The sequence below is a fragment of the Chaetodon auriga genome, chromosome 17, assembly GCF_051107435.1.
Source record: "Chaetodon auriga isolate fChaAug3 chromosome 17, fChaAug3.hap1, whole genome shotgun sequence".
NCBI classification, from domain to species: domain Eukaryota; kingdom Metazoa; phylum Chordata; class Actinopteri; order Chaetodontiformes; family Chaetodontidae; genus Chaetodon; species Chaetodon auriga.
Window position 1 is genome coordinate 7632028 of NC_135090.1, and position 16056 is coordinate 7648083.

Here is a 16056-nt window from a genome sequence, read left to right on the forward strand (position 1 = left end):
TATTTTCTGCTCCGAGCAGCGCTGTCTTAATCATGTTCAGACCACCCCGTCGCCTCAAGCCCCTCAGCAACCTTGCCTGCCCTCGCGACCAACCATGTGTCATCTTCGGCTGATGCTTCATCATATGACAGAATGAATTCTCCTTCACACTCAAAGAAAGGAGGACTTCTGTAGCTGGGGTCATAAGGACTCATCAGTTGCCTGCGGTGGCTTTGTGAAGGGCTCGTGTGAAACACACTGCCTTCTGTAGTGCTCCTTCACGAGGAATGTTTTCTCACTTTGACATATCAACATAACCTCTGGCATCTTTTCAAGTGATTCATCCTTTTATCTGCCCTCTGTTACTTTGATCGCTTTGCAAGGTTGCTGTAAATCATCCCCCTGCCTCCCCTTTTTGTCCGAGTCACCGTTCTTTCCTTTAACCTTCGAGATTAATGGAGTAACATTTGTGACCCGTGTGTCAAATTAAATTTGTCAAGTGTCTCATATGATCTCACTTAGATAACAACCTAACCCCACAGTTTTGACTTGTCTGCTCCATATACTGCTTTCCTACAATGCTTGTGTAACCTTTCTTTTCATTATTGACCTAGTCCATCAATTTATCCCCCTTTCAGCAAAGATCATTGACATCTTTGTATCCACAGATTACCTCAGTCATTTTTCAAGCAAAAATGCAACATGTTTTCTGGTTTTGGCCTCTCAAATGTGATGTGTAGATGACTGTATGTATCACATGCAGACCAATAAGCTGCTTTGCCTCTAAACAAGTCCACAGACCACTGTTTGCTCCAACATACCGAGCTGTACGTCACAGAGATGATACATATCCGTGAGAGCATACAGATTTCCAACAGTGGAATGCTGCCATCTTTTCCTTTTCTTTCTGAGTTCAGGAAACCATTTGTAGAAAAAAAAATATATATTAGAGGATGTGTTAATTAGTCAGTATACATACACAGTTTACTAATCTGCTGAGCAGTTTTTTAAATGCTGCGTCTTGTCTGCCAATTTCTATCTGTATGAAATGTATAAGAAAATCAGTCTAGTGCTTTAATAGAATCTACTTAATTTTAGACGCACTTAATTGTGCACTGATTGCAAGGAAATGTGGTTTAAGCAGTTGCTACGCTATCACCTTCAGTGCAAGTGAAAACATATTGTAGGCTAAACTTTAATTGCTGCACACAATACTGTAAAAACATATTGTTCATTATGGTGGAAATTTCTCTAGCCTATCTACAGCGTTGACTGAAGACCACAACTTTTAAGTTTTCCAGTAACTTCAGTAGCCATTAGATAACCTCCACCAGTGCACCAGCTGGAGGGCTGGTGTTCTCTCAACCGTTGAAACTGTACAAATATCAATCATAATTAGCTTCATGTACTGTATGTCCAAGGAGAACTGTAAATTTGATAAAACATAAGTGCCTCTGGGTTTCACACCATTTCATTTACTTTAGCTTTTTCAATTATTAAAACTTTTGATCTTTTTGACTGGCGGCAAAAATTGTCTGTCACGTTCCACTCACGCCCGTGAGAGTTGCGCGCGCACGACCCCGCCTCCCTCGCTATCGGGAGCGAGCATTTGGCGCACGCTCCTCTCTCCTCCCTACAGCGGAAGTGGGTCCATTTTTTCTGCCTCAGTTGGATGAGAGTGGCTCGAGGAGCTGCAGCGAGAGCAACCCACGTCCACGAGACTGCACGCCTCATGTTTATGTTAATGTTATTTCGCCCGAGTCGAAACAACGGCAACAACAACGGAGTAAGGGACGTAAATAAGGTCCATACGGTCGTTGGACCGAGTTTTTCCCGGTTGTGAGGCACTGTTTTCCACGCTGCCCGGGGAAAAGACCCTGCGCATTCCACCACGCAGAGCGCCACAGAGGGAGACCAACCGACGGACTCAACGAGGAAGGAGAGCTGGAAGCGGCCTCTTCACAAGGTGGACCGGGGAATTCACCCACAGAGGCTGGTGACAGACGTCCTGTCTGATGTTTTGGCTTTATCCGAGACTCTGTGTGTTTGTGCCTGATGCCCTAGTGACCCGAGGCACACTATGAGATCGTTGTTTTGATGAATAATTTAACGTTCTCGGTGTCCGAGGCTCGCGCTGCGACTCCCAGCCGTCCGTTGGCTGCGCCCGACGCCCACTGAACGGGCCCCAATGGTGGACTAGAGAGAAGCACCACAGCGACAACACGGGCCTAACTTGGAGAACAGAAACAAAACGAAAATTATAAATTCCCTCATAGGCTACTCTCATAGGTGTTGTTTTGTAGCGCAGAGCCCCGTAGTCATGTTGCTGAGTTGGTGGGGGAGGAGAGACGGAGCCCTTAGTATTTCGACGCCGATCCAGTGTCACTCCAGTTTCGGATTTATTTTATGAGCCTCAACTCAGCACCATCGGCCAATCTATCGGCACAGAGGCGCCAACATTGTACATTGTCATCTGTTTGGTCTTATTTGAAAGAATGACGCGGATGTACCCCCCCCCCCCCCTCCACAGACGCCTTACACAACTGATTTGATGTGATCTTAACAGCCTAAGTCTTTTTGTTTTTGTTACCCCAGAAACAATCTTTGAAGAAGTGTTTGGAAGAACTGGCTACCTCTTTGTTTTGCATTAGTTCGAAGTTATATAATACAGAGAAAAATCTGTAAGTCGATGAGCACCGTTTTCACTGTTGAAGCTGACTTTAATACCTCATGAATCTACCTCAAATACAACTTAATTTTCTACACAACACAGTGGGCCGATGTGTCCCCTAATCAATACCTCAATCACATTGCTGTTGTAGACTCAGCCTGTGTTTCGGTAACGCTACAGATGGCTTCGTTTCCAGAGTCGGACCTGCAGACTTGCCCGCTCTGCAAGGAGCTGTGTGGCTCCTCTGCTCCTATTTCCTCTAGCTCATCTACCTCCTCATCTTCCTCACATACCTCATCCTCCTCCAGCCAGACCACCAGGAGGCTCCACGTCCTACCATGTCTCCATGCCTTCTGCAGGCAGTGCCTAGAGGGCCAGCGCAGTCCCGGGGACCCGCTGAAGCTGCGGTGCCCCACCTGCGACCAGAAGGTCTCCATCTCTGAGGCTGGGGTAGACTCCCTGCCTTCCTCCAACTTCCTCTTCAGCAACCTGCTGGATGTGGTGGTGAGCTCAGAGGAGCAGATCCAAAACAAGAACGGCCACCACCACCGGGGAGGTTTAGGTGGAGGCTCCTCTAGCTTCCATCACCCTCATGGAGGCCTGCTGCACCCTCACAACCTGGGAGAGCCTCAGTGCAGCTCCTGCGATGAGGAGAACCCAGCCACCTCCCACTGCCTCGACTGCCAGGAGTATCTGTGTGACAACTGCGTGCGGGCACACCAGCGGGTGCGGCTGACCAAGGACCACTTCATCGAGTGCTTGGCAGACAGCCTCCACCTGGGCCGTGTCAATGCAAACAGCAACTCAGGCCAGCCAGGGGTGTCGGTGTCCCTCGCGCAGTCCCTGCAGAACAACTTTGCCCTGCTCTCCCTCTTCCAGGATCGCATGAGCTTCTGCCAACACCATGATAATGAGGTGAGTAGAGCATAAGAATAAAATTTGAACCACTGCACCATGGACCGACAGAAGAAGGGCTGTTTCTGTTCATTCATATAACCAACACATTTTGGAAACGAGTAGGAAATATATGCACGACTGGGCTGTCTTGGCCTCTATACGTCCCAGCCTACTGGTCCTGTTGTATTGTGTAATAACATATTAAATGTACACACACACACACACACACACTCACACACACACACACTCACACTCCTATAGTGTAATAGCATTATGTGTGTAGTATAGAACCATACTGGGGGCCATATGGCCTTAGGTTCAAAGGGAGCTGAGTGGCTCTTCACCTACTTCCCTGGACACAAACAGGCACGTGTGCTGAGCTGGATTTATACACACACACACACACACACACACAGAGACCCTGCGTGCACACACACACTTGTAAGCATAGACACATGCAGAGTCTGGTTAATCTGTACCACACCATCCATTCAGGGCAGAGAGAGGCCCCTGTAGTAACTGCACACATGTTTCTATGACTGTTAGAAGTCCTATCCATGGACATATTATTGAGATTTAGCTTTTCTCTGTCAATGGGAAACCAGTTGGAACTCTAGACCCTCTTTTTTCCAACCATGTGATTGGAACAAAGTAAACTACAAAGGTGTGTTAAACAGGAAACTGACTTTTTCTTGGCTTAGTCAAATAGTCAGGAAAAATAACAAATAGCATAAGCAGGGCTTCTTGGAATGTCATTTTTGTGCTATTTCTGGTTTCTGTCTAGGAGCTCAGAGAAGTTCTTCCTGCTGCTGGAGAATACACTTATGGGCACAAGAGCATGAGTAAAAAATGTTTTGTGCAAGTGCATTATCAAAAAGGTCTGGCCAAATGAGATCTGTAGGTATGATCGCTAAGTCAGCAAATCACACAGTATATTTACGTACACTCCAATGGTTGAATTTATCAAAGAGTGTAGTGCTGTTACGGAATTTTAGCCATGTTAGCTTTCCCACATAACCTATTGACCCTTCGCTAAACCCCTCTGAACAGAAACTGTCCAATCATTGCTTAGTAAGTGTAAGTAGGCACCAGCAGGCCTGTCAAGCTCTGACATTTCTCTACATGTTGATGCGGCATGCATGAGGCTTTAGGAAGAGCCCTACTCAGTTATCTAGAGGCTGGTGTCTTTTTTTTTTTCTTTTTTTTTTAAGTCTTTCATGAACCTAAAACATGAGGAACGTGGATCAACATTTGTCTTTATCTGCTATAACTTAAGTTACAAATGTTACCGTGTCTGGCTAATTGGCTAACCACCTAGAGGAGTCAGCAAGCGTTACTTCCAAAGGCAATCTGCGTGTTATTTGGTCTATATTATTTTGTGATGTTACAGGTTACATTGGAAAAATACCTTTCCAGCAATGGGGTGAGCTAGCTGATGAGGATGCTAATGTTATGCCCTGAACATGTAGCTTTAGCCTCAGTCTTTTATCATTATAATGTGCACAGCCGTCAAGTACATATTTAATACCCTTTTGCAGGGTTCTTGTCCTAAAATGTCTCGCATTGAAGGGTCAGCTGGAGACGGACTAGCTAGCTACAGTAACAAAATCTGCTTGCAAGAATCATTTTAGCCGACAGAATCTGAAGTCGTCCTTTTAGAAATGATAAGCCTGCTTTTGTTTGCTTCTGTGAGCCATTGAAGACCTAGTCCGTCAAAAAAAATTCTATGCATTTATATGGTAGATTTGACCCCATTACCACTGTATGTGCAGTTCAAGGAGGGAAAGCTTGACAGATGTAGCAACAGTAACTAAGGAGGGCAGGTTTTAGAGAAGGGTCAATCAACAGATGTGGGTTACACATTAATCTTTAAAGTTACAGTAGTGTGTGTCTAACACTGGAGATGTGGCAGGATGCTATTCATTAATTCCTGTCACACATGCAGTCTATCCCTGACATGTTCAGGAACATTTCCTGCATGGGGTCATGTGTGAAGGAGAGCAGGGATCGATATTCAGGGAAACCTGTACCGACAATTCCCCACCTCAGAACCTAGTAATATTTCAGGGAAATCGCTGTGTTGTGAATGAAAACCGTAACATTGCAGGTACGAGCATGTTAAGACTCCACTGATGCTGTATTTGAATCTGCAGCTTGTTTTAGGTTGTCCTGCCAATATTTTCGCAGTTGGTTTGATAACTAACAAGCAATGCAAGACCCAGTCTTCCACCCTTTGACCTCATTGTCTTCCACCATGTACACGTGCTACGTCAACCTTGCCCAATCTTCCTCTTCTGCTTCTGATTAATTTTTTGGCAGTTGTGTTGCATTACCACCATCTGATGGACTGTCCCTTGCCCCATATGCTCTGGCATTGTAATGGCATGTGTGAAGAGGCGCAAGATGGAAAGCCGCACGTGTGACTAGTGAAACTAATGTGTGAAAGAGGCTATTGTTAATTGAACCTCGGGGAACGTGCTGGGTGCACTCACTGGGTTTGGGTGATGCGTTAAAATTTTCTGACCGGCCACTGTCAGCCCAACAACTGGCAGTTTACAATATATTTGCACACTGATGGGACTTACAAGCATAAGAAATGCAATTTATGGAAGCACATAGCTTAGGAAGTTAACTGCTTTGTCTTGTACCAATACAGTGGAAACATGAGAAGAAAGTAGTATGTAAATTAAAGATGTTTGCAAAGTTATTCAGTTTTTCTCATGTGGTGTTTCTCACCAGATTAAACAATGTGTAGCTCTGAGCCTGATCAAACACGTTGGGGGCATTTCTGCACTCAGAAAACATTTACTTAATATTAGTGATGGTGAGATGAAGCTTCTTGAAGCCTTGAAGCCCTCCGGCCTAACAGTACACAAAATGGTTCACAAAAAGGTTTGTTTCTCGAGGCTTCATGTGAGCACAAATCCCACTGCTGGTCAAAGACTGCTAAACAGCCAGATATATAAGAAATTTTTATCAATTTGTAGATACTCAAGACTGTCCTGCAACAGTGCAGCCTTGAGAATGACTACCAAGTAAAATAAATTAATTAATCTTAATAAATACATTTCAGGTATCGTTCATGTATTCATTCATATCAATTCAATTAATATTTTTGTTTAGTGTATTATGGGTATGTAACATGACAACACAATGGAATAATATTGTATAATATTGAACTAATATTGTCAAACGTTTATCAATAAATAATTTTTGTCAACGTTTGAATAACTCATAATGACAGGAGAACAATTGTTTTCAAACTGTTGCAGTGTTTTAACAAGGTAAGGGGCAGCTGACGTGTTCGTGAACATGAAGAGGGCAGTGAATTTGACTGTGCAACTTAAGGACTTAAGGACCAGCCACATTCCCCTCATTATTTTCTTGCAAAGCACAAAAATGCCTCAGCATGGATGAGGTGTTGTTGTTGTACCCCAGTTCTTTAGCACACAACAAACACTTCACCTTGCATAACAAACATAAACACATGTAAAAACGTTACTGAAAGTGTACTTATTTTATTGGGAGAGATCAGATCAAAACTTTCTCTTTCTCACGGGCTCCATCAAAATATGCAGCAATATAACAAAATGCACCTCTGTGTCACACACAAACCAACAAATCACCAACACTAACCCTCGAAGTGTGAGTGGATCCATTGCGATAAATACATGTTCATAAATCGCGCCAATACTCGAACCAATTCCTGAACTAGCGAGGCTTTCAAACGTTATCAGTGACGTCACTCACCCTAAACGACACAATTTTCTATACTACAATGCTATAGACTGTGCTTTTAATTTTGTTTGTTCGTACTGGATTGTAGCCATAGACAACTTTAGGCATTGGTTAAGTTATCTTGAATGCTGGTTCTGTGCACGTGCCACAGAGGGACACACAGGATACAGAGTGAATCAAATGCAAAGTAGTGGCTTTGAAAAAGAAGCAGGGTGGCTTGTAGTGTTTTTTTGTTTTTTGTTTTTTTTTCTGTTTCCAACGGCTTGCCAACCAGCTTTCACATAACAACACAAGGTGAGCTTGTGTTGAAATCTTCTTGAATTTCAAGTTTAATAAACATCCACCATCCATTCTTTTCTTTCTTTTTTTTTTTTTTTTACCCCAGCTATCAGACAAATGTTTATTTACTGGTAAATTCAGGTTCACAGTTACTTAGCATTTGTTAAAATGTGCTGAATGCACATTAAAATGCAGCGATATGAATAAATGAGTAATTCTGTCTGCAGTTTTCAGAACGTTAATTAAGCACCTAGTCACAAAGGCCCAGTTCAGATTTCCAATTAATTTTTTTTTTTTTCCATGAGCCCCCACCCCATACACACCCCCTGTCCATTGCCAGTAAATAGGTGGGTTCAGTTTTCCAGTAAAGGCTTCATTTCCCAGTAATACCTCACTCACTCACTGTGCTTCAGCCCTGGGGGAGGGAATGACACAGGAGAAGGCTCGCCTTGACCAATGAGCACTGAGCAAGCAGAGTCAGCGTCCGTCTCCCAGCTCCACATCCATTATATGTTAAAATGGTTCCAGTTTGACCAAACCAGTTTTGGCCCTTTTCAGGATTTTCATACGTTGTTTGCTCTGTTAATCCCCAGTTTGCTTATCCAATACAAATTTACTTAATGCACAAGTTTCCGTTTCAAAGTTTGTGTAGGGGTCTTTTTTGGTGATTTTCATACTCCATCAGAATTGTCTGTTAGACAGTTGAGTATCTACAATTCCATGAATGTCTTCAGGAGAGACATATTTAAACAATATTGTGTTGAAACTGGTTGTTTTAGCCTGACAGTTTGTATTGTCCCAAACAGCTGTGTGAACATTAAGAGGAGACCTTGTTACTATTTTGAATGCAATTGTCCAGCAAAGCCCCAAGCAGATATTTCTGTCATCTAGTTTTATGGGTTGTGGGAACTGGTTACTGAAAGGGGACAGCAGAGCAGAGATTTTTTTCTTTCATATGATTTTCTCTTCTGTCATCAGATTTTTTTTTTTTTTTTTTGCAGTCGCACAAAAACAATCACCTTATATGTTCAGTGTTCTTTGTGGCTTGTTTTCTGTTTTCAGAATGCCGACTACCGACTGTATTTCCTTCAGTTCCTCTCATGCAAGCCCAGAGCATACATTGCATGTCTGCAGTCAGTTGGCCATCAGCTGTAGCCTTCGCTGTGCATTCAAGTGCAACTCTCAAAAGAACACAAAGGCACTACATCTGCCTTTGTCTGAGCCAGTTCTTTGAGTTCAGCATGGTGTACCAAAATGAGAGGACAGTGTTGTGTGAGTTATGGAGCAGAGCTTTTTTTTTCAGGAGTTGGTCCCCTCTACAGTCTTACATAATCCGTCCAAGGAATTTCTCCCCTCCCGGGAGATTGGTGGTGACGATGGTTACTGCTGAAACACCTTAACAGCAAAGAAGTGTTGTTTTTTTTAGGTTATTGTAGAAGTGCTTGGCTCCCCGTGTTGAAAAGGGGTACTAGAACATTAAAATAGAAGAAGAAGAAGAATTTTGTTGGCCCAGAAACACATCGTCTGAGATGGTGGTCATGATTTGGAAAAAGTGTGCAATAAGAAGAAATTTAGCGCAGGTGTAATTAATTAACATTAACAATGGCTGCGTTAGTATTATTAGCTACACCTGTGCTATTCCTGCTATGACACGTCATCTGGAATGAAAAAGGACTTTTACTGTAAGTCAAGCCTGACATTCTGGAATGAAATCTTAGATGGTAACTGTGCTGCAGCCTGTGGCAATAGTGAAGATTAACGGGTAAGTCATGTCTGACTGTGCTAAAGCTAATGATATCTGACTGAATGATACAGCTCGACAGTGTTTCAGATTCAGCAAATGATAGCTGCACAGGCTGACGTGGTGTGCAGCTTCACAGCTCTGTATTCTGGAGGTACTAGTTCAAGCCAGTTCAAATTAGGACTGCACCATTGCCAATAGTCGGTTTTTAGATTTTGTCAGTTTGTATAGTCAAATCACCAATTTGCCTCAAAGGTCTTTACTTTGTCAATAACAACAGTTCTCATTTCTCCTGACAGCGGCGGCAGTGCTGGCTAAATGTAGGAAGCCTCTATACAAGTATGTAACATACATAGTGCTTGATTCAGTTTTGCTGCACCCTCACAACCTGGGAGACCCTGATATTGGAAAAACAGGCTTGCTGATACTTTGACAGGGAGGGATATGCAAAATCTCTCACTTCATGTTTAACTTCAGCTGTAATGGAGAGAGGAGTTGTTTTTTCTGTCCATATGCAGACTGTGGAAGTGAAAATCACCTTTGTTTGCTTTGGCTTGCGTCTTCTCCCAGTTCTCTGCACACAGATACATCAGTAATGTTGAGTTAACCCATGGTTAAAGCGCACACTTCAATTGAAGTAATAGAAGGGTAATAGAAGCGATCAGAAATTGTCGAAGTATTTGATTCTCAAATGGTGGAAACAGAAGGATTGATGGCAAAATGAAGGGTTTCAGTTGGAAGATAAGGCTTCTTGGGCCTCGGCAGTCCAGTTCCCCACTGATAAGAATGTAAAGGGTATGTGCACACATGAGTGAATATGTTAGCCTACTTAAACAGCATGAATGTCAGTTGTTACTCATCTCAACCAGTGGCAGTCAGAGAGGGTCCCACGTTGTGTGTGTGTGTGTGTGTGGAGTGGAAATGGAAAATTGGATTACATCAATGGACTGCCCTTGGCTCCCTGTGATGTCACCCTCCAACACAGAGATGCATACGCAGCTCCGTCTGAGAGACACCTAATGATATGATAATCCTACAATGTGCCATTCTGCGCTTTAGATTGAATTGTTGTCAACATGACAGCATGCCTGGCTGTGCGCGCACATGGCGTCTCAGCAACACACACAAATAATAGTCTTTATATACCAGTGGTGGGGGTGGTGGTGGTGGTGGTGGTGGTGGGCGTACCGGAGCAGGCTGAGAGTGGACAGAAAATGGTTGCCGGGCAATGAGCGGTTACAATGCATCGTGTTTATAAGGATGAGGTGAAGTTGAACTAATCAGGTAGACGGCCTGCCAATGCTTTGTATCTCCTCAGGGGCCATTTTTGTGTAGCTTTAAAGGTGCAATGATCAGTTGCAGTGGGAGGTCTCAGGATTTAATTGTAGTCGGCCACACATTTCCACAATTCTGCTTTTCTTTGTAAAACTTTACTGCTTTATTGTGGAGTTCTGCAGAGGAAGACTATCATTTAAAACATATGGCTTTGTGAATCACCAGTTTTACTCCCCCTGTCTGGAGTTCGCTTGCAGAGAATGTTTGTAAGGAAACCGAACCCAACACTGACGCTGATACAAGGCCAGAGGAATTCCTGTAACTTGAGTTTATACCTCCTGGGTTTGCTTTTTTCCTTCTCTCTCTCTCTCTCCCTCTCTCTCTCTCACACTGGGTATTTCCTCTGCCGTCTCCTGCCTTTCTCATCAGCGCTCTCTGTCTGCTCTGTGTCAGAGACAGTGGACATTATGGATGCAGAAAGTCTCCTCAATGTGATTTAGCAGCTGTTGCTGTTGAGGGCCAAGTGATTACATTTCATCACTCCTGGAAGTATCCCTGTGAGTGTGTGGCGGTAGCGTTTTCTTTTCTAAGAGCATCTCCCATCTGCAGGTAGTTATCCTCTGAAGAGGATTTTAGTGCGTGTGTGTGTGTGTGCGTTTCCACACAGCCAGCAGAATTGGATTATATGAAGTTGGACTTCCAGGGTTTTAATGTGCAACATGTGCCCAGTAATTAGAGCGCATTCCCTGTTTCCTGTGTGTTGTGAATGTGTTTCATGTAGACTAAGGGGGAGTGTGTATGTGTGTGTGTCCTAGCTTTGATGTCCATTTGTGGACTTTGGGCCATATAAATTTAATGGATAGAAAGGAAGGCATTTATCACATTCTCTTTGACAACAGGATTTAAAACCCATGCAAAAGCTTGAACCTGCCACTTCCTTTCTTAGTGGTCGGGCACAAATGGGGTTTTAATTGGCCATTATTTGACCTCACTCAACGGGATTGTACTATTAACACATTTAACGTTAAAGCTCTCGGCCCTATTTGGGGGATGCTGCACAGCTTCCAGCCAAAATTTGCCCACCAAAATTTTTTTTCGTTTGTTTGTTTGTTTAATGTTAGGCAAAACTTTGCTAGTTTGTTAACAGTTGAGGTAAACAAGTGGCACACTTTCCGTAGTTTGGATATGTTCTGCTCTCAAGCTTCAGATGCTTCTTTTGCTATGGTCATGATGGCATTAAAGGACCATACCAGTGTATTTGCAGGTTTAAGCACTACGGTTTTGCTGGCCATTTTCTGCTGTACAGATTTGGATTCTAGTGTGTATTTTTTTGTGCTTTCTTAGGTAGCCATCTGTTTTGATTGGCTGCAGTGTTGACTAACAGGCTCTTAAAGCTTGGCTCATTTGTGTAAAACATTGCAATAAAGCCATGCTTTGACAGGCAGCAGCACCGGGTGGAAAAGTGCAGCCCCTTTGTTCATTTGATTGGGTGAACCATTTGTCTTTCATCATCTGTCATGGGTTGGTAGTAGTTAAGTTGTAGGACGATGATTGTTGCACAAGGATTATTCAGAGACAACTTTCCAATGTTGTAAAATCTTCCGTTTTGGCGTCTGATAGAACTTCAAACACATGAACCTAGTACTCAAACTGACTTCCTTGGATTATATTTTGCCTCACTGGTACCTGAAACATGTCCTCATCAATGTTAAATGTATATAATTGTTGCAGGGCAGTATAGCAACATAATGATAATCTATGAATCAAAGTGTTCTTTCTTTGTTTTCTTTTTTCACTGGTTATGTTTCATTGACATATGTATCATCAAGACAACAATGAGAGCTTGATGTGTGAGTGGTAGACAGCGGTTAAAGGGAAGTCTCGTTGTCAAGGATTTAGGGTCATTAAGCATGCGGGTTGTTTAAGAATAGCTGGTTTGTGACTGGGCGGATATGTACATTCGTTACGTCTCAGCAACACAGCACAGCTTCTCCGTTTCATCTGTCATTTGCTGGAAGCTGTGGCTCCTTCTCATGTTTCTCTTCTTCACTGTCTTATTGTTGTTGAACTCCTTTTTCCCTTGATTTTTATCAACAGTCATTTCTCCCACCCTTTCAGTCCCTTTGCGCGCGCTCTCTCTCTCTCTCTCTCTCTCTTTTTTTTTTACTGCTTAAGTATTAAGCACAGGACAGTCAGTCACATGCTCGCTGGGTAAGGAGGCCAGCTGACTGTGGTTTGTTTTCCTTCTCCGCTGTGGGGCCGTCCAATCAGATCGCTGGCTTACAGCCACCGCCCCCCATGTTGCATCTGGCAGAGTTTCAAAACATCAGCAGGCATGTCCGCGTGCGCATTGTGTCGGTGGCAACAAGCCAACAGGGGTTACCACGAGAGGGCGGAGCGGCGGTGGAGGAGGAAGGAAAATAGCAATGTAGAGAAAAAGGTTGACGGCGGGGACGGAGAGAAGAGGGAAAAACTACATGTGAAGAAGATATGGAGGGTGTTTGGAAAAGATGAGAGTAGGTGTCAGTGAGTTCCATAAAGGGAGCTTTGTCTGGCAGATGGTATTCCTGGGATTGCTGGTTATGTTGGGATTGGGTATTCCACAGATTATCCAGCTTGGACGTACCAGACTAGTTGAGGGCTGGTGATGTCTATTTGGCCGTTCATAAGTGAAGTAACTATGCAAATCTTTTCTGCCCTTCCCCACCTCTCAAGCCCAACAACAACAGATTCACAATGTTGAAGCAAGTTTCCTCACAGACAGCTCCACAATGTGATCACTTTCATCGCAGAGGAAGAAATCGTTTTGTGGGACTTCTTAAGCCTGCTTACACCTGCTTGCGCCTGGTGTGTTGGAATGAGGCATGACAGTTATGTTTGCCATCAAATCTCAATTCTCAAATGCTTTGCAGTTGTATCTGACATGAGTTTATCTTGTAATTTAAAGGATCTCCACAATTTCAACATGATTTGTGATGCAGCTCTGCTGACCAGATGTCCCGTTGAGGCCTCAAAAGCAGGTTTAATCTGTCTGAAATATGCTCTTGTCAACGGAAAATAAAACCAGCATTTGCTGAGTTGAAAACTGCTGCTTTTGTTATTATGTTTTTGAAGTAATTATTAAAAACAGCAGTAAAAATAGAGCCCACATTTTTGATTCATAGCAGTATTTTTTCTTAACTGGAGTTAATGAAGTTATGAATGACTAGTTACTTCCTTTAAAATGACATTAAGCAAGGCACCTTTGCCCCAAATGCTCTAGTTTGCTGCTCAGTGAGCAGCAGATGAACAGGACATCTTCTCAGTGAAATTATAGATAATTAAGTGAGTGTAAAGCAGGGTGTGTAAAAAGTGCATTCAGATGATTCCTTCAAGCAGGATTTGTCCATTTCTCAAGAGAAACTTCCTTTCTAAAATGTGTTTGGCCCAAGCTGTTAAACACACTGACACCTGACATCAGCTTCTAGGAATGTGTGTGTATGTGTGTGTGTTTGTATCCACACCTTTCTGACCTTTCTTGCTTCTGTCTCTTGACAGGCAGTGCAAGAAAGACCAGACAGAGAAGGATATTATGACATTTAATCCTTGTAGTCTAACAAAAAACAAATAAGGTCTGTATCTGTTAAAAATTTAAGCAAATTCTCTAAAAATATTACTTTGGATACTTTGTCCTTTCAACAGACGATCAACTGATGCAAACACTTTTCCAGCAGCCTTAAACAGAAATAGATTTTCTTTCTACAGGTTTAAAGACAGATCAGATCCTGCTAACCTGAGCTCGTTTCCACTGCTTCTCGGAAAATAAAATCCCAGAGGAAACAAGAGTCTGATCTCATCTCTAGAAATAAACTCACATCTCTCCTTCTTACATCTGAATGGGTCACTAACAGTATTATCTTTCTAATTTAATTTAATCAGTTTCAGTTCCTTGTGCATCTGAAATTATAATCAATGTGAAATTCAACTGTTCAAAAACTGTTCAACTGTTCAGTTTGATTATGAAGATAAATACACTTATTATCTGCTGCAAACATGTTAGCCTGATTAATCAGGATCGAGTACTGTGGTAACTAGTGATGCCTGACTACAGCGAGAGAGATTGACACAAAATAACAGTCAAACATGCACGTTGTCTTGCGGGATATCAAATGACTTTCCGCCCCATGTTTTACATTCGATTACATTTTCTTTTTTGTTCCTGCAAAAACAATCCATTAATTTCCAGTCGTAGGTCGAGTTTCAAGTCATACAAGCCGTGACTTTGAAAGACACTGCAAAACAAATTCTGACATACTTTTGAAATCCTTTTTTCTTGCTTGTCACACACGAGGGAGAGGTGCATTACCGCCTTCAACTGTCGCTCCCACGTCACATGAGAATGTAGTGAGCAGTCCTGCTACCCAAGTCATGTTACCTGGCAAGGCAGCTGGAATTCACAAGATCATGAGATCAAGCAAGAATCAAGCCCTGATTTGCTACATAGCCTGCCCTGAATATATAGCAGAGACACTAAGGGTTAACCATCATATCAGCCAACCCTACAAGGCACAGAGTAAGATGCAAACTGTTTAGAAAAGGCATTTAGACATGACCATCACAAATGTCTATGCAAAACGTGTTCAAGTTCTTTGAGAGAATGTGCTTTCACAGTTCTCAGAGCAGCCCCGGTTTTCTGGCACCACAGTGTGATATTACATGGCCCTTGTCCCCTCCCCCCACTGGGCTGTGTAAGCAGGCAGTGAGTGCTGCATACAGTGATTTTACTGGCTAGTTGAGCTCATGCCCTCTCCCCCAGTTCCCAGTACCTATGAGGGGAGGGGAGGGGAGGATGGTAGAGAGGGAGGGAGGATCGCGGGTTGATCCTACCGTTGCCTGCACACTTTGTGAGCACAAGGCCAAGCACATATTTCGAATGTTTCCCCTAAGATTTCAGTGTTGTGCTCTTGTCGAGCCAGAACGTGGTGCGATACTGTCATTCAAGTTCTAGATAAGCAGCAGATTACAACATGAATGTGTATTAATGTATTCATGATATTACACATCAAAAAATGTAATGTTCCTGTTGTTTTCAGGGCTTGTGTGTCTCTGCTACTTTGTAATTTCTAATTACCCACAAAATTAGACACTTTCCACAATGTATCAACTATTCTACTGTTATGCTACTAGAATTACTAGTCCATGATTTCTACATTATAGTTCTTGGCACCACCTGACTGGCGCGCTAGCAGTATTAGCCTATATTTGGATGTATGCCTGCAACTAACAATTACTTTCACTCTTGATTTAGTTTGTCAGTTATTATAGGATATAACAGTTACATTCTTAGTCTGTGAAATGTCAGAAAAAAGTCTGAATAACCCCCATAATTTTCCAGCGTGCAATGTGATGTCTTCAAATCCTGCAATTTCCAATGATACAAAACAGCAAAAATCAGCAAATCTCCAAATGGATTGTCAAAATTGTTGTTGATTTTTCC

General features: G+C 42.9%; 1 protein-coding gene across 1 annotated transcript in view; it reads left to right on the forward strand.

Annotated features, from left to right (window-relative positions):
• Positions 1-1645: 1645 nt before the first annotated feature.
• The window catches only part of trim71 (tripartite motif containing 71, E3 ubiquitin protein ligase), a 28246-nt gene continuing 13835 nt past the window's right edge, over positions 1646-16056 (forward strand). The window contains exon 1 of the mRNA XM_076754364.1: positions 1646-3565. Within this exon, the coding sequence (XP_076610479.1) occupies positions 2831-3565 (735 nt within the window). The 5' untranslated portion in view covers positions 1646-2830. The remainder of the gene's footprint in view (positions 3566-16056) is intronic.